We start from the raw sequence: 19,720 nt of genomic DNA, 5'->3' as shown, positions 1-19,720 counted from the left end.
ATTTATGCACTTCTAAATAGACCACAAAGAGAGGTTACTCACCTTGTAGAGTAAATAGAGTTGAGATGCATCCCCCTATAGTGCTTCACTTCAGGTGTGCACGCACTCGTGCAACTTCAACTGGAGATTTTCAACAGCAGTGTTCTTTTGGCCTGTGCATGTGCTTGCTGTGCACATCCTCAGGGCGGGCACTGAGGCGATATAAGACTGGGCAGGCAAATCATGCTCAGTTCCTTCTCCATTGCAAGTTCCCAAGAGCAAGGGTGTGCAAAGTAGGGGATGGGCCCCCTCGGGGGGCATGAAATTTCATAAAAGAGGTGCAGCACAATCTGCTGCTGGGGCCTCAGGCTCATCTATCTCACTGCAAATGCTGAAATATGTTACTGTTTTTGTGGGTATGCATTCATATTTATATACTTTTAATAAAGTTTTTACATTCTACATACTTTTCTGATCCGTGCTGAAAGGGTTTTTCCCCCACATGAACATAATCAAAATTTCTGTCAGTCAATTTGGATTACATTAGACAGGTGTGTGTAGAGAAGGCTGCTAACCGTAAGATGAAAATTGGGGCCTGACATAAAAAGTTTGCTCACCCCTGCCCTACAGGAAACTCGAAAATGGAAAGAAAGCAGCACATGTGGTCAGGCAGCCACAGGGACACACATCTCAGAAAATTCTAATTAGTGAATGAGGTAAATAACTTTCCTTTCTTCAAGTACTTTCCCCACTGCATGCTTAACTTGATGTAACTACCCAACGGTACCCTTAGCTCCAATCTTCTACCTCTAGCTAAGTCCAAGATCAAAGACACAACTCCACTTTCCAGGGCAGTATCCAATCTAGAAGAATGGACCATCATAACGAGTGGCAAAGGTGTTTATGAAATCCCAAGTTGCATCCTTGTAAATCTCCACAATAGAAACATGTTTGAGTAATGCTAGAGAGAGATTTTGTGGAAATGGAGATTGTATATAAGCAGATTCATAACAAGAATCAATACATCCAGAAATCTATATGGAGAGTCTGAGTGGAAACCCTAGTCCTTTTGGCTCGGTTAACAATTGATAAGAACAGAATAGGAGACTTACAAAACAGCTTGCTTCAGGGTCCAGATGGAAGGCTAACTCCCTTTAGACACCTAAGAGATGAAATGCAACATCTTCTCTGGGCTGATTTGGTTTTGGAAGAAAGGCTAGGAGATAGATGATCTGGCTCATATTAAATTCAGAGAAGCTCTTTAGTAAGAATTTAAGAAATGGATATAAAAAATGCTCATATTTGAAAAATACTGAAAAAGCGAGGAGCATAGGTAGAGCAACCATAAGGCCATCTTTGTGGAAAGGTTAAGGAGGTAACAGAGAGACATTTGTTCAAACGGAGGTCTCACAGGACATCTTAAGTACCACTCAAATGGGTTAATATGAGGGAAATGTTTCCTCAACCTCTTGATAAATCTCAGTGTCATGGGATGAGAACACAGAAAATTCCTCAACTGGGGAAAGATAAGCAGTTGAAGAATTTCTAAATTGGGGTGGAAAATCTGACTAGTATTTCAAGATAGGATACAAGGAATGGGCAAAACATTGACTACCTGACAAATGGCAGGTGAATGAATTAAGAATACGAGGACTGTCTTGGGCATGTTAGTACTATTACTATGACCTTGCCTTTCCTAATCTTGTCCACCACTTTTACTATTAGATACACTGGGGAGAAATGCATACAAAAAGCTCCTCAACTATGGAACGAGGAAAGATTTTTCCCAGGGAATGAAGACAGAGCCCTTGTCTTCAATAAACTTATCTGAAGCTCCTGTGAGTGGCAGAGGCAAAATTGCTCGACTTTAGAAACCCCAAGGCCAGAAAGAGGTGATAGAAAGTTCAGGAATTCAACTCCCATTCCTAATCTTGGGGAAAAGTGTTTGTTGAGAGCATTTTCTAAGGGGTTTGAGATGTGTGCCTGGAAGATATGTTGCTATGATGAGAATATGACTGATTGTACACCCATTCCATAGCTTTATCCCATCAGCATAAAGAGAAGACTGTGTACTGTGGTTAGTGTGCCCCTGAAACTCTGGTCGCTGTACCTGGGTCTGTGCTTCAGTTCAATGAGAACCGTGCAGAATCATCTCTGTGGAGTAGTCTGTACTGAAAAGAATCTTGCCCAAACATACATAGTAGGAAATCTTGTCATTCTAGAGCTGGAATAATAGCTACTACCAGGACCATCTTGAACATCTATATCTTCCCATATCATTTAATGCCCTTACAACAGGACTCAAACCTTGCATCACTTTGAAGACTGAAAATAATGGGAGAAAACCCCTTTGCAGTCCTGAGTTGCACCAAGAATGGTTCATTGGCACAACAAATGAAATATTTCCTGATGAAGTAGGTTCCCAGGAGAAGGGTCTCTCACAGGGAACAAGGAGGGAGAGTTGGATGGGAAGGGATGCAAACTGAATAGTGTCTCTTTGAAATGGTCACAGGTGACTTCTGAAGCGCATTGCAGGTTGCAACTGATCTTGCAACATAAATCATGTCCCTGATCGCCCTATAAAAAGTGCTTAGAAGAGCTGGGTTGATGGGTAGTGAACTGGGAAGCTGGTTGCTTCCACTTTTGAGCCCTAGCCCTCTTATACAGTTACAAGCCATAGTGCATCTTTCTTCTGCCCTGCAGTGTAGATTCCTAGGGAGCATGTGGTCCAGGAATCCAGGATTGGAGAGGATCTGTCTTTTCTGTGAAAAGTTTGGGCCCTTCATCCTGGAAGTCTTCTTCACCTATCTGGGCAAACCAGAAAGCTACAGCCAAGAAGCCTGCGCCTCAGTACCACCATCATGAAGACTGAGCAGGCTGTTGTATCAGCTACACCATATCTAGCCCAATGTGATTATCATCAGATCCTCTTTAAGAATGGCCTATAGAAGGGGGCTTTTCTGATAAAGAGATGCTTGCTGGAGAGGTAGCTTCCTCTGAGTCTTCCTTCCTGTTGTAAAAAGCTTCCTCCAGCCTTGGCTTAGGAGCTCTGGCCAGCCAGACGGACAGACAATCTGATGGACTCAGACACACTGCATGGCTGTGACATGTGTATGACTATTGCCCAAAGGTTGCAATAAAGCCATGGGGGGATGGAAAATGGGGTCTCCATCGATTCCACACCACAATTATGGGTTGGCACCATGGAACAGGGGAGGATCCTTGTACTGTGACAGCAGGTCATGAATTCTTCCTGACAACTGTCAGACTTGTCTCTGGGTAGAGGCAGCACTGACTGGAGGTATTGGCAGTAGACTGCTTAGTGTCAGGAGCAATTCTTAGTGCTTGGGTGTGCTTGATACCAAGGCCCGGGTACCATGTAATGGTGATTGCTGCCCTTCCCCAACCAGCCAGTCTCCAGGGTACCAGAATTTACTTTGTACACTGGGTTCACGCTTCCACAAAGGAGTCGTACTTTATCAGTACCAATGTCTGAGAGGATGCAGAGCACCTGCTAGGATAACATAGCTCCTGCACTACCATGGGCTCCCTATGTTCACAGTACATTGTCAATACTAATGGAAGGGAAAATGCAGAGCATTCCCTAGATGGGAATTTTATCACACCTGGTGCCAAAAGATTCCTGAGTACCACTCTTTCAGACGCAGTATGGTAACTGCCTGTCTCTTTACTATTACCTCAGAGCTTGACTGCCTCTGGCTTCTCGAGAGATATGCAGCCGCTGCTGAAGAAGAGCTGGGGGAGAGAGCACTGTCCTGGGTGCCAAGAAATGGCCAAGCACTCCATAGTATGTGGTCCCCCCCCCGCCGTCTCTTTTGGTGCCAAGGCCTGCAGGGTGTATTTTTTTCCCTCTTTCTCTTTGAGCACTCAATACTGTACACATATTCATCACTCTGGGACAGATGCCCTCCAAATACCCTGGGGGACTTGCCCAAGGTTCAGGGCAAATCGCTTCCACAGAAATGACCCTCCATAACACTTTGGAGCTAAGTGCTGGTAGGAACGCTTGCACACATTCCTGTCTTTTCCTCAGGAATACCCAAATGAAGGTCAGGACTGAAGGTCTATGTTTTACATAAATTGCTTAGGGTAACCTTGATCATCCTTGCTCGTCAACGAAGCACTCAGCCTTCAGAAATGGTGCATCCTTCACAAGGCACTCTTCCCAGCTGTCTATCAGGGATATAGCTTCAGTCAGAGTTTCTGGTACAAACATGAGTGGGAACTGAAATCAGAGCTGTTTTTACAAGTAATTTTCCCCTTTGGGGAAAAATGATTACAGATCTCATCATTCTTTGTTGGAAAAATAAATATCCTTGTTACTGCCCCAGGCCTGGCCTGTGGAACCTTTCCCTCAGAAGTGCCCTTATCCTTCCATGGGATGGGGATCTCTTCTATGCCTGTTCCCAGTTTCTCTCTTCTATCCAAAACCCTGTTGAAAGTTCAACAAGACAAAGTGAGAGTTGCTCTGATTGCCCCCTTCTGACCAAGATAAGTATGAGTCTTATACCTGCACAGATGGCAATATGTTCTCTTGTTCCTCATCAGCTGATTCCTCACTGCTCTCTCAGAACAATGGGTTGCTCCTTTACCCCAACCTGTTGCATCCTAGGCCTGCAGGTGTGGCTCCTTTTTAGTTCAAGGCCTAGAGGCCAAAAGCTCTGAGTAGCTGAAAGATGTGTCACTCCACAGCCAAAGTGACTAAGCGACATACCTACAAAATGGAAACTGTTCCAAGTTATGGCTGTTCTACCCACATAGACCTAACCTCATCTTCACTCCAATTTTACACTGCATTTTAGACCTCAAAGGGTCAAAAATTTCACTTGGTTCTATTAAGGTGCATCTTGCAGTGAAATTGTCCTTCCACCAACTAGTACACAAACACTGTTTGCTCACCAGCTAGATGCATAGATTCTTTAAGGGAATGGAGAATCTCTTCTCACTCGTGACACCATGCTCTTCAGCCTGGGATGTCTACCTTGTTCTCAGGGCTTTGACTAGACCTTCCTTTGAGTTCACGGCAGCTTGTTCTCTCACACATGTCTGTGAAGACACATGTACAAGAGAATCAATTTGAAACTGCCATCTCCTCAACTAGGCATGTAAAAGAAAAAAGCAGCCCTGATGGCACACCTGCCATTCATGGTCCTTTTAATTTAAAAAAACAAACAAACAAACAAACAAACAAAAGGCTGTGCCTCAAGTTTTCCCACCACTATCTGCATTTCCAGATATATCAACAGACCCATCTCCCAATTTTTTTCCCCATAAGTATTGTGTGACAACAGGGAGATGATTCTGCATATGCTATGTATTAGAAGAACACTAGCATTGTAATTGCACTGGACTAAGGATAGTAGGAAATTCCCTAAAAACTTTTACTTTTGTCCACAGAATGATTTCTAAGCTGTGATATTGGCTCAAAAGACTATCCAAATAGGTCTGATTACATTAATCATGATTAGCAAGGGCACATGGTCCCATCCCAGGTCCATACACACTCCATGAGGTCCATTTCTACCTTGTCACATTCCTTACAGATATTCCTATCAGCAATCTCCAGGATAGCAGCTGGGACTTCTGCCCACACACTCGCAGAACATTACGTGATCAATGAAGACTGGGCTCCTACCGCCATCTTTGACTCCATAATACTCTATGTAGTAACAGACTCCTCTTTAAAGTCCCAGACGCCAGTGTTCAGTACCGCTTAGGAGTCACCTACAGTGGAGAACCCACAGCGACACTACTCAAAGAAGAGGAGGAAGTTACTTGTGCAGTAACAATGATTTTTAAGATGTGTGTCCCTAAAGGTGTTCCACAACCCTCCTCTCCTCTATCCTGGAGTTCTCTATGGGGCTCTGTGGTGGTGAAGGAAGTGAGGGGCTTTCACCCATGCAGTGCTAGATAGCAGACCATACAGGAGGGAGAGCACACACGTGAGCTCAATGGACCCTGCTATCAAAAGTTGCCAGTTAGGAGGCGCATGGGCACCCTTATACCTACAGTGGAGCACCCATAGGGATACTACTCAAAGAAGAATGTGGGGATCCAAACACCAATCAAGAGACTAAAGCTCTCATGCAAACACTCAAATCTGCATGTTCAGAGGGTGTCTGGAAGGATGACATAACAATGGCACCAGGCCAGCAGACAGCAAAGGAGTAGTCTACCATGAGGAGATACGTATGTGCATGAGGCCAAGAAGATGAAGAAAGGTGTACACTGTTGTCAATGGGGAGCACTGGTGCCTTTTGGTGGCTGGGGGTGGGGAGAAAGACTACAGATACCTTACCTTTGAAAAATAAGCCAGGGCTGTCCTAGTGTCAAGGACCTGCTCCTATGCTGGTTGTGCACTGTGTGGGTGATAATTATGATATGTCCAAATTTAGCTTCAGACTTAGATGGGAGAACAACTGATTAGAATGGTGTTTTGTACCTGGCTGCTTGATGCTCCATAACCTTGTCAGTCATCCAGATAAAAATATTTTAATGCCAAAGCGGAAAAGGTGGGATGTTACAACTGCAATTTACTTGAACCCTTCGGATTGATGACAGTCCAAAAGGAGGCATCAGCTGCTGGTTGTTGTTAGTGCACGAAATGAATCTAAGGTGCGTCCTGTGGGTGGAATGCAGCATAAGCTAATAGCACACTAATCTCAATGGAAAGGAAAAGAGCAACCATCGTGAACTTGATTTTCTTGATGAAATTGTTCAGCTTTCTTAAATCTAGAAGGACGCACAGGCCACCAGATTTATTTGGACGTGAAATACCAGGAACAAAAGTCTCTGCTGGTGAAGAACTTCAATGAACAATTCTAGAAAAGATCATAGCTCTTGAAGTAATACAGTCTTGTGAGAAGTGCCCCTGTAAAACGAAAGGGGAGTTGGGGAAAGGAAGGGAGATACAAAGGTTGCACATACACAGCATCATCTTATTCATCAGAAAAGAATTCAAGATCCTCCAAAATTAAGTCCTCCACTGTATTCTGCAGCTCCCCTGGAATGCCAGAAAGCTATTCCCTGGAAGAATGCTGTATGACAATTGCAGTGGCTACAGAACATACAGCTGTATCTGTGGCACGACTGCCTGAAAAGATGTACAAATCTATAAAAATCACTCAACCATCAGCACTAAACACCTTTTATATTCCTCTGACAACTGGTCAGCAAATTTAGACACTGCAAAGTCATTAATAAAATAATATTTTGACAAAACAGCCTGATTCACAGTGATGTTCATTTGAAGAGTGATGGCAGAATAATCATTTTGGATGTATAACAGGCAGCTCTAGCCGGATACCCTCCCACAGGCCAGGCCAGAGCACCTCCAGCTTTCTTCACCATGGTGGCGGTCTGCTACAGACCACCAGAATAGGCGGACAAGTAGATGAGGTCTTCTTCAAACCACTAGCAGAAGCTTCCAGATCCCAGGCCCTGGTTCTCATAGGGGACTTCAAATCACTCTGATGTCTGGTGGGAGACCAATACAGAAGTACACAGACAGACAATCTAGAAAGTGATCACGGGATGGTTGAATTGAGGATTCTGACCAAAGGAAGAAAGGAGAGCAGCAAAATACACACCCTGGATTTCAGAAAAGCAGACTGATTCCCTCAGGAAACTGATGGGTAAGGTCCCCTGGGATGCTCACATGAAGGGGCGGGGAAAGAAGATGCCTGGGAGAGGTGGCTGTATTTTAAAAGCACAGGAACATACCATTCCAACGTGCAGTTAAAAAAGGTAGGCAGCCTGCCTGGCTTAACAGGGAAACATTCAATGAGTTTAAACGCAAAAAGGAATCTTATAAGAAGTGGAAACATGAGCAGATCAGTAGGGAAAAATTTAAATATACTGATTAAGCATGCAGGGGTGTAATCCAGAAGGCCAAAGTGCAACTGCTGTTGCAGCTAGCAAGGGATGGGAAAAGGAATAAGAAATGTTTCTACAGACATGTTAGCAATAAGACTGGTCAGGGAAGGTGTAGGACACTTAGCCTGCGTCAACACTTGCATTCCTCTTTTGAAAGAGGCATGAAAATGAGGGAAACAAAATGCAAATGAGGTGCAGATTTACATATCTGGTACCTCATTTGCATATTCTTTCAAAAGAAGAAAAGCAGTTAAGACACAGCTGCTTCGAAAGTAAACCCCATCTTTGAAAGAATCCTTCTTCCCATAAAGAGGAAAGTGTCTACACTGCTTTTGAAAGAGGAATGCAAGCGTAGACGCAGCCTTACTGAATGACGGCGGTAACCTAGTGACAAAATGTGGAAAAAGCTGAAGTACTCAATGCTTTATTTGCCTATATTCACAGACAAGGTCAGCTCCCAGAGTGTTTCACTAGGCAACACAGAATGGAAAAGATGTGGGCACACCTCAGTGGAGAAAGAGCAAGTTAAGAACTACTTAGAAGAGCTGGACATACACAAGTCTATAGGACTGGATCTAATGCGTTGGAGGGTGCTGAAGGAGTTACATGATAAAACTGCAGAGACATTGTCCATTATCTCTGAAAAATCATAGTGATTGGGGAAGGTCCTGGATGATTGGAAGTACGCAAATGTAGTGCCCATCTCTAAAAAAGGGGAGGAGGAGAATCCAGGGAACTCGACTTGTCAGCCTCACCTCAGTTCCCAGAAAAATCATGGAGAGGATCCTCAAGGAATCCAATCTTAAGCACTTGGAGGGAGAGGAAAGTGATCAGGAATAGTCAACTTGGGCAAGCTATGCCTGACAAAACTGATTGCCTTCTATGATGAGGTAAAGTGCTCTGTGGATTTGGGGAAGGTAGTGGATTTAATATACACCTTGACTTTACCAACCAAACCTTTTGATGTGATCTGTCACAGTATCATTACCAGCAAGTTCAAGAAGAACAGATTGGATTAATGGACTATTAATGGACTATAAATAGATTGAAAGCTGGCTGGATCATTGGGCTCAGTGGGTAGTGATCAACAGCTCTATGTCTGGTTGGCAGTTGGTAGCAAGTGCAGTACCCCCGGGTCAGTTCTAAGGCCAGTTTTAAGCAATGTCATTATTAGTGACCTGGATGAGGAGATGGATTGTACCCTCAGCAAATCTGCAGATAACACTAAACTGGAAGTGACAAATGAAAGAACAAGGAGCAACGGTCTCAATTTGCTGTTGGGGAAGGTCCAGGTGGGATATTAGGAAAAATTCTCTAAGAGTGTTGAAGCTCTGGATTGGTTACTTAGGGCAGTGGTAGAATCCCTTCCCTAGAAGTCCAAGTTCCAGCTTGACAAAGCCTGGGGTGAGATGATTTAGCTGGGATTGGTCCTTCTTTGAGCATGGGGCTGGACTTGATGTCCTTCTGAGGGTCACTTCCAACCCTATGATTCCATGATTTTCAGGAAACAAGAAATAGTCTCATCTTGCGACAATAGCAGTTAATAAAGGGAGGTTAAAGTTTATACTTTTTTTTTTTTAAGCTTTGGAGCTAGCACATGATTCAAATAAAGCTCGATTCACATGAACATGGATGAAAAGGGCTACTGACTGCGGACATAAGTAAGAATATTTCTAGTTGATAATACTGAACTTTATGTACTAAGATCATGTACTGTGGTTTACAATTAAGTAGAGAGAGTACTTTTCCAAATGTGGTGCTCTTACCTTTCAGGATCAGTATTTACTCCAATAACTGGTTTAAATCTGTCAAAGACTTTACTTGCTGCCAGCAACATTGTACCATCACCTAAAAGAAAACAGTATAAAGAACAGCTGATTATATTTACTTTAGAATGTAAGTATTCCAATCTAAATTTAATGTTACATACAGACATTGTTGCAATTGCATTTTAATATATTTTTAGTGACAGTAAGTTAAATAGGTTGCACAAAAGTAGAACAGTGAACTATTATTCTGAATGGAAGACATCTGTCTGACCTTCAAATGAATGTTAGCTAATAACAAGATATTAAATGCATTCAGAATTTCAGTGAAAATCTAAAGTTTATAAGTACAATGGAGCAGCACGGAAAGCATCTGATGTTTGGACAACACATTATGTATTGGCAAATCCTAGTATCTGTGGAGATTTTTTATTTGTTAAAAACTGAAATGTAAGAGAAGACAAACTTCTTTAACTACCTTTTCTAACAAAAAAGGGCATTTTTTAAAAAAACAAAACTACAAGCATTGTCAGTGGGGTAAAAAGCACAACTGTAATAGAATTCCTAATGTCAGTCGTGCACTTCAGAAACAGCATTTGGGTTTTAGTTCTGCTTCAACCGTACGTGAATTAAATTATGGCTTCCTGTTATTTATTATCCAACAAAGGTTTAGATGTTTCCACAAGAACAGAGCTTTTAAAAATTCGCTACTCAAATCAAATAGGAATCTTTCCCAAGTTAAATACCACCAACTTCATTAAATTTTAAGCTCATCTGAAATTTCTAGTCCTCATATTTGCGAAGAGGATCTGCCAAACGTGAGCAAGTACAAATGAATACAGACTCAAGCACACACTGCAAGCAGCTCCAGTATCGCTGCCGGTAATTAGAATTTTTCCAAGAAAGTAAAAATGGAACAGAATTTCATTAGTTTTCACTGCTGCTATTCAGAACAGTTTATGCAGCTTTGAAAGTGACAAAAATCAGATCAATTTCTATGTCCCGCCCTAGAAAGCAGTACACAGCAGACCACCAAAAATCAGAAGGTCAGAGAAGGAGAAAAAGTTAACAGACATGCCCCAAAAGCCAGGTAAGAGATAGAGCAACAGCAATGAGCAACTGTATGGATGAAGAAGAGAGACTGTTCCTCCCAACTTGCTGAAGAGGGGATTTGGAGGCCTCTGAATTTGTTGAACACCTACCCTGAAAGCTATTATCAGGTCCCCTCTCAGTCTTCTCTTTTAAAGACTAAATAATTGTTTTTCAGACGAATCAAACTGACTGAGAGGGGACATAACAGCATTCAATTATCTAAAAGATTGTTAAAAGGAGAGGGAATTGAAATTGTTCTTTTTAAACTCTGATCGGACAAGAAGCAATAGGCTTAAATGACAACAAGACAAGTTTAGGCTGACACTAAGAAAAACTTCCTGTCAGGGTGGCTAAGCACTAGAATAAATTGCCTATGGAGATTACGGAACCTCCATCATTAGAGATCCTTTAAGAGCAGATTAGATAAACATCTGTCACGTAATGAGCTCGATGGTACTTAGCTATGCCACAAGTGCCAGGGACTGGAGTTGATGACCCCTTGTAGCCTCCTCCAGTGCTAATATTCTATGATACATCTACAAGAAGCATTTAGGGACAACTGTCTGGCAGGGCATTTGTTTTACAATGGAACACCAGGCTTTTATGAGCAGTCTTTGAACTATTAAATTTAGTCCTTTGGCTATTATTTTACTTAAATGATCAAGCTAACTGGATGAATGTGAATGTGAGCAGGAGACTGGTTGGGGGTAGGGTGGGGAGGAAAGAGCGTGTAAGTAGTGGGAGAAAAATAAACTACTTATCTTTATTACCAGACAACTAGGCATGAGAAGGTTTCTATCAGAACATACTGTTTGGTTTTCACATGAGTATTTATTTCATGCTGTACCACACAAACTTTACCAAACTGGCTATACATTTGTGTTCACTTCCTTATAATTTTAAATTAAAGTAAGAGTAAAAAGAGGATGAGTGTGCTAAGAAATTTAATTATGCTGTAATTTACTTTTGCCAAATTAATTACAGCAGTTATATATTTTCAATAGAAGTGGATATATTTTAGAAAACCTACAGCTTCAAACCCATCTACTAAAATTTACTTAAATCCAAGACAACTTTTTTCCTCAAGCACAAGTTAATACCTCCTGCTGATATAACAGCATCTGCCCACCGAACAGTGTCTTCATCATATTCGCGGCGTTTAACAAGACGGACATCAATCTGCTCATTCCTAAAAGATAGAGAAATAATTGGAAAAGGAATCATATAGCACATACTAATTCAAGCTTTCAGAGGAATATGAAGTGCAGGTTTTTTAAAGAACAAGTTACAATTATATTTAGGTTTATGAATACTTTCGGTCAATGTACTCAGAAACGGTGTAAAGATGAAGAATTAGAACCACACATTTAATACAAGTTGGCTATTATCCTGAAGAAATAGCTATAGTTAAAAAACTTGAAATGCCTTGTGTGGGAAAGGCTATGTACACAATATTTTAATTAAATCAATTGTATGAAAGATATTCTCTATGTTGTTCCATTCCTATATACAATCACTAACATTTATGTTATTTCTTTTCTCTAGCCAGAAACTTCATGCACTATATACTTGATCTAACCAGAAATCACCACTTTCTTTATTCTAACCCTTCCTTAAAAGTATTCACTTCAGCCTTCATTTTAAAAAGTGGATTATCTACATTTACTACAATTTGACTTCGGATAGGTACATTTAAAGTGTTATTATTTTCTTTACTATATAGCCCCAGGAGTAAGGCTGCACCACATACATGGCAAACCTGTGATCTATTTACATCATAATCTCAGCCTAATACACCATATGGCACAATAGATCAGCCTAATACAGAATGGAAAAAAACATGTATTATGTGTAGAGTGGAGCGGGAATGACATGTTATAGACCTACTAGGAATGGTCTTAGAAACCATGTGACTAGGTAGTCATCCTGTCAACATGACCCATTCGGACAGCTGAAGTGAGCAAAAGCTTGTGATAAAATAATTACCTACCTTTCCAACCTGTTGTTCTTTGATATGTGTTGAAGCATGTACACCTAACTGGAAACAACATGAATGAATGCATAATTGTCAGAAGACCTTTTCCCTTTGGGGTACCTGTTGGCCCAGCAGTGGAGCTCCCTAGCATGATGCCTATGTGGCAGCACGTATATAACGTTAGTAGGCCCCCACCTGCTTAGTTCCTTCTTGCCATAACTCGAAGGAAATGGACTGGAATGGACATGAGCAACAAATCTTGAACAGTTATGAAAGGTAGATGAATGGTTTTTTTCTGATTGCTCGTGTCCATTCCATTTAGATGAATCCACAGCTAAATGGACTGATGGCAGTGTGGCCTGGGGTTAAGAAGACATGGACTGAAACATGGCTCTGCCAAATGCCGCATCATCCCTCCAGTACTGAGAGATAGCGAAATACATGGTGACCGTAAGGACTGATGACCAGCTGGCTGCCCTACATAATTTGAATATGGGCACCTATGCCAGAAAGGCTGCAGAAGAGGCCTTAGCCGTCATAGAACATGCCGTGCAAGGTAGGGCTGGCACTCCTGCAATGTTGTAACAGGCTTTAACGTACAATGCAATCCACCTAGATAAGCACTGTGATGACAGTGGCATACTTGTCATCCTTTCCACTATGGGGAGGAAAAAGCTGGGGACACTTACAGAAGAGTTTTGTATGCTCTAAATAATATGTTAATGCCTCTCTAACAGCCAAAGAGCAGAGTGCATGTTCTTTATTACTTGTTGGAGGTTTGGGGGAGGGCGGGTGGGGGACCAGAAGAAATGTCCTGATGGAGGTGGAACTGACCTATGACCTTTGCAAGAAAAGGGGAAACTGCAAACTCACCCAGCCTCTCTTTAAAAAACAGTGTAGGGAGGCTTCAAGTGAATAAAGGGAGTTCTGACACATGCCTGGCTCCATTTGTGCTCTGAATGTCACCTCCAATATAAGTTTCAACTGTGTATCTTTTTCCTTTTTCATATGCAGTTTGATACCCCTACAGATTTTACAATGGTCTGCTTGGTGATCTTCTTCCAGACACTTAAGGGTTATGGGAATCACCTCTATGCACAGGTTTCAAGCAGGTAGCATGGCTTGAAACCCAAGGACTGAGACATTCCTCAGACCAGGGAAAGTGGGGAATCCCAACTCACAACTTTAACTACTAACCACCAACAGTAAACTGAAAAAACCCTAAATACAACTAGCTAAGGGAGGCACTTGCAGATAATGCAAGGACTGAACGCTCTAACAACCATCACAGGTGCGAAGAAGGAACTGAGGGGGTGGGAGCTCAGCAGGGGAATTTATGCACCACCATAACAGCGTCTCTTGATGGTGGCACCCCTGCTGGTCTGAAGGGTACCCGTGAAGGAAAAAACATCTTGCAACAATTGTGCACGCAGCTTGTGCACACCTAAGTGGAATGGACATGAGCAATCACTCGAAGAAACAGGATGCTTGCTTTTATAGAACAGGGACTTTTGGTACCCAAGAAATACTTAGTGAAAAATTATTGTCTGTCAGAAAAAGCCAAACACACCACACACAAAGAAAACCTCCTGTATATTCTTACCGTAAACTGTCTACAACATGCTCAACGTTTTTTGTATGAATGTGATGTCGCTCCAGTAGTCCGCTGTAGTTAGATCCCTTCAGCGCAAGCTGCAGAAGACAAAGTGACATTATAGAGAATGCTATTGAACAAACAGAAAAGAACATGTTCACATAAAGCAGGGATTCCCAACCCATGGGTCACAATGAGGTTTGGTAAGCGTAGCTGACTGGGCAGCTCCAAGCATTTGCGGCTCTGCCACCACTCACTCCACCGGTTTACAGTCCCTGCCCTGCCATGCAGAAATGAAACTCAATTTAATTGGTTTAACAGCCAGCAGAAGGGATCCCTCCCTTAAATCAATTAAATTAAGTCCCATTTCAGTGCAGCAGGGCAGGGAATCACCCATGCTGCAAGTGGGGAAAGGGAACTGGAGGGCTGGGGGCAGCTGTGCAGAGGAGGTGATGGCAGAGGCCCAGTGAAGGATCAGCAGCAGCAGTGCGTGGAACTCATGTGAGGTAGGTGGAGGGGTTGTGTGGGCTGAGAAGGGTTTAAGCCTAGGGATTCTGTGGCTGGCACTACTGGCCCAGGCTCTGCACCCCAGCTGGCCCACAGCAGCAGGGCTGCCAGATGCAAGAAAGGGTGCCCTTGTGATAAAGGAAGCCTGTGCCAGTTTTTGGAAATCTTAGGCGGGACAGGCAGCCCTGGTTGGGGATCCCATGGGTGGGTCTGCCTGTCCCACCTAAGCTTTCCAAAAATCTGGCCTGAGGGGGGTGGGGGCTGAGAGGAGTTTAAACCAGGGGGTTGAGGGGGTCCATTTTTCCCAGGGGAGAACCATCCCCCCACTGCTGGTTTTGAATTGTCTTGGGTCACAAAGTCTCCCTGAATTGTCAAAATGGGCCCCCATTTCCAAAAAATTGGGAACTGCTGATATAAAGTATAAATTAAGACTAATAAAATAGAACATATGAGAATTAGAATTATGACTACCAATTAAACCTGAAAAGAGTTCAAATGAATATTGTGCTATAAAAACCTGTCTACCAGCCAGGTAAAAAAGACCAAAAAGAACGAAACACTGAATTACTACTTTATTACAGTAGATAATTAATGTTTTTTTTTTGCATGGCTAATCAAATGGAGATAAATATTCTTTGAGCCATGTTTGAGATAAGAGCAAAGATGCCTAACAGTGCTAGAAATAATATTCCCTCTTGTATTTAAAAAAAGTCTTCATTCCTAGGACTTCTAAACAATCTGTACCAAATACAAGAGAGAGTAATCAGTTAACAAGTGTATTCTAGCATCACTCTCTCCTTGAAAGGCAGTTGACAGAGTTGTTAAGGGCATTGCTTGTGGGTACCCTTTGAAGAACTGTTCAGATATTTAAACACTACAGAAAAAACACACCGAGACACAAGACAGGGTGCCCTTGTGATAAAGAACTAGTATTCAACACATCCAAGTTCAGTTCCCAGCTTTGTCATAAACTCCCCATGTGAACTTCAGCTAATTAGTTCATCTGTAGCTCAGTTTTTCCAACTGTAAAATGAGTATACTAGAATTTTTTCCTTCAGCCTTTATTTATTAATTTATTTTTTAAAAAACACACCGCATGGACTTTGTGTCAGTGTGCTTATGCAGTCTTAGCACAATGGGATCCAAAAATCCAGACTTGCGCCACCAGATAACACTATTAATTTTTATTACAATTTTTGTTGAAATACAATACGGTGCCCCTCATTCACCATCTCCCTACATATTTGATGGCTACAGAACTCAATTTACACTTCAGGTGCCCTTTCATGCTCCATGGTGAAGGACCTACTGCATCATTAAGGCAGCCAATTTCTACAGAGCTTACTATTTTATAAGTGCAAGTGCACTTAAAACTTATTTGAAGACATTACTTTAAAAATTTACTTTTCTGTCTAAAAATTAAATGAAAACTACTATTGTGGCATGTATACTTGTGATCTATTTACATCGTAATCTCAGTCTAATTACGCTATACAGTTTAACAGCTCGAGTCAATAATGAACCTAAAGCAACAGGAAGGTAGTACAAGTATCTACAGATTTCTCACCAGCATAACCTAGAGAGTACTGAATAAGTGTCTTCCGACATTATATAAAAGCTAGTCTCAGTAAAACTCACATAAAATAAAATAGGTCATTATAGGGGTTCTTTTGCATACTTGGCTTAATCTAATTCTTGACTTCCCCCCCCACCTTCTGCCCCTCTACTCTCTGATTTGCTCACCTTGATAATATTTTTCTGATTTGTCAACCTTGATTACTATTTTTGGTTCTCTGTGCCTTAAATATTGAGTCTGTTCTGGTATGGCTATGATCTGAAGAAGTGGGTCTGTCCCACGAAAGCTCATCACCCAATAAATTATTTTGTTAGTCTTTAAAGTGCTCCTGGACTGCTTTTTTGTTTTCTTAGTATCTGGATTAGTCTGCCATATGGCCTGAACATGAGTTGGGAACCAAGACATGATTTTATTTGCTCCTCCTTTGGGAGTCTGTCTTCATGATCTTTGTTCAGAATGAAGTAAAAAATGGCTCAGATATTGTGCCAAAAGTATTTCAAGTGGTTAGTGCTCTCCCTTCTTCCAAGGAAGCTGGTCTTACTCTCTTCTCTTCACAACAGAGGCCCCTTGTGAACCTCTTTAGGGCACCAGGCTTCAAGAATGGACTCTTCGGAGGTTCTATCACCTTCCATTGTATGATATTTACAGTAGACCAGAAGGGTGTGTGTTTTTCCCAGGAAACCTGTTACAGAGGTGGTATCAGAGAGCAAGATGAGCTTGAAAGCCCTTTACAATAAGCAAGCATTAGCTGTGTCTGTGTTGTGTCCAATACCCTTCGTTCATGATGCAAGAGAAGGCAATGACTGCGAAGCCTGGCAGTCAGGGTTACTGATGGCTGGTATAGATTGCAGGGAATTCTATGTTTTGCAGTCTGGAAGACTACCCTTCCACCACAGCTTCCAAAGGGAGATTCTTGCCCTGAAACCAACTCACAGAATCACAGGGCTGGAAGGGACCTCAGGAGGTCATCTAGTCTAGCCCCCTGCTTCAAGCAGGATCAACTCCCACTAAGTCATCCCAGCCAGGACCTTGTCCAGCTAGGACTTAAAAACCTCAAGGGATGGAGAATCCACCACCTCTCTAGGCAATGCATTCCAGTGCTTCACCACCCACCTGGTGAAGTAGTTTTTCCTAATATCTAACGTACACCTCTCCCTCTTCAACTTCAGACCATTACTCCTTGTTCTGCCATCTGACACCACTGAGAACAGTTTCTCACCCTCCTTTTTAGAGCTCCGCTTCAGGAAGGCTTCTATTAAATCACCTCTAAGTCTTCTCTTCTGTAAACTAAACAAGCCCAAATCCCTCAGCCTATCCTCATAGGTCTTGTGCTCCAGACCCTTAATCATTTTTGTTGCCCTTCGCTGGACCTGCTCCAGCAAATCCACATTCTTTTTATACTGGGGGGGCCCAAAACTGGACACAATATTCCAAACATGGCCTCAATGCCGAATAAAGAGGAATAACTACTTCTCTAGATCTGCTCGAAATGCTCCTCTTAACGCACCCTAGTATGCCGCTAGCGTTCTTGGCTACAAGGGCACACTGTTTACTCATATCCAGCCTTTCATCCACCATAACCCCTAGGTCCCTTTCCATCATACTGCTGCTGAGCCAGTCGGTCCCCAGCCTGTAACAATGCTTGGGATTCTTCCGCTCCAGATGCAGGACTCTACACTTCTTATTGAACCACATCAGATTTCTTTTGGCCCAGTCCTCCAATTTATCCAGGTCCTTCTGGATTCTCTCTCTACCCTCCAACGAATCTACCTCTCCCCCTAGTTTTGTGTCATCTGCAAGCTTGCTGAGGGTGCAACCCAGTCCCTCATCCAGGTCATTAAAGATGTTGAATAACACTGGCCCCAGAACCGAGCCTTGCGGCACTCCGCTTGAAACAGACCACCATCCAGATATCGAGCCATTGACCACTACCCGCTGGGCCTGATCATCAAGCCAGCTTTCTATCCATCTTATAGTCCAAGGATCCAATCCATATTTCCTTAACTTATGGACAAGAATGTTTTGATATGGTCTCCCACAAGCCTTGCTGAAGTCAAGGTATATCACATCCACTGACTTCCCCATGTGCACAGAGCTTGTTACCTCGTCATAGAAGCTAATCAGATTCGTCAGACAGGATTTGCCCCTGGTGAATCCATGTTGGCTATTTTTGATCACTTTCCCCTCTTCCAAGTGCTCCAGAATGGATTCCTTGAGGATTCCCTCCATTATTTTCCCAGGGATTGAGGTAAGGCTGACAGGCCTATAGTCCCCTGGATTGTCCTTCTTTCCTTTTTTAAAGATGGGCACTACGTTTGCCTTCTTCCAGTCATCTGGTATCTCCCCTGATCTCCAAGAGTCTTCAAGGATAATGGCCAAAGGTTCAGCAATGACCTCTGCCAATTCCCTCAGTACCCTGGGGTGCATTAAATTCAGACCCATGGACTCATGCACATCTAGTTTTTCTAGATAGCTCAGAACTTGTTCCTTCCCCACAGATGGCTGCCCTCCACCTTCCCACACTGCATCATCTAGGACCATCATGTGGAAGTTGACTTTGTCCGTGAAGACTGAGGCAAAAAAGCACTGAGTACTTCAGCTTTTCCTGCATCATCTGTCACTTGGTTCCTCCCTCATCTAGTAATGGCCCCACACCTTCTCTGATAACCTGTTTATTGCTCACATGCCTGTAGAAACCCTTCTTGTTACTCTTCACATCCCTTAGCAGCTGCAGGGGTTCCAATCCTGCCTCTTTGTGGTTGGGGAAAGGTGGCTACACGACCTCACCCAGACTGAGCTAATGGGAACAGAATGTTTCCCAGCTGCCAGATCTACTTCTTCCCCTAGGCTGCAAAAAGCAAATGGAAGTACACATTACAACTGACTTAGCACAAAGGAGAGCAGGTAAGGGACTGGGTGAAGATAAATGCCAACTGTTCTCCCACAAATGTATTTTGTTAGCACAGTAGGGTCTCAACATTTGCAAGGGTTCGGTGAGGAGAACCGCTGTGAACTGAATTTCGCAAACAGCACTTTACCCCTGGGGGAGACAGGAATCTTGACAAAAGGGTTGCCTGCACCACCACATCAGTGGCGGCTGGTGCTGAGGGCTCCCTCCCCTTCCCTTCTTGACAAGGGGATCGCTTGGACCCACCATGGCAGCGGCAGCTGGAGCTGAGGGCTCCCTTCCCTCCCCTCTGACAGGGGGAATTGCCCAGGACTGCCGCAGCAGTGGCAGTTGGAGCTAAGGGCTCCCTCTTGACAGGGGGGATCTCTTGGACCTGCTGTGGCAGCAGTGGCAGGATCTGAGGGCTCCCTTTCCTCTCCCTTGATGG

The 19,720-nt window shown here is 43.0% G+C and overlaps 2 protein-coding genes across 6 annotated transcripts in view; one reads left to right on the top strand and one right to left on the bottom strand.

Annotated features, from left to right (window-relative positions):
* Positions 1–13,463, top strand: part of SKP2 (S-phase kinase associated protein 2) — a 68,358-nt gene extending 54,895 nt beyond the window's left edge. The window contains exon 10 of the mRNA XM_074995662.1: positions 13,031–13,463. Coding sequence (XP_074851763.1) covers positions 13,031–13,034 — 4 coding nt within the window. The 3' untranslated portion in view covers positions 13,035–13,463. The remainder of the gene's footprint in view (positions 1–13,030) is intronic.
* Positions 1–19,720, bottom strand: part of NADK2 (NAD kinase 2, mitochondrial) — an 80,662-nt gene that overhangs the window by 46,989 nt on the left and 13,953 nt on the right. For all 5 annotated transcript variants that reach the window (XM_074995659.1, XM_074995656.1, XM_074995658.1 and 2 more), the window contains exons 2-4: positions 14,312–14,400; positions 11,834–11,922; positions 9,642–9,723 (exon numbers count right to left, since the gene is read on the bottom strand). In XM_074995659.1, the coding sequence (XP_074851760.1) occupies positions 9,642–9,723; positions 11,834–11,922; positions 14,312–14,400 (260 nt within the window). The remainder of the gene's footprint in view (positions 1–9,641; positions 9,724–11,833; positions 11,923–14,311; positions 14,401–19,720) is intronic.

The sequence above is a fragment of the Carettochelys insculpta genome, chromosome 5 (assembly GCF_033958435.1).
Source record: "Carettochelys insculpta isolate YL-2023 chromosome 5, ASM3395843v1, whole genome shotgun sequence".
Taxonomy (NCBI): domain Eukaryota; kingdom Metazoa; phylum Chordata; order Testudines; family Carettochelyidae; genus Carettochelys; species Carettochelys insculpta.
The sequence above is the reverse complement of the archived record's forward strand: the minus strand, read 5'-3'. Positions and strand labels throughout refer to the sequence as shown.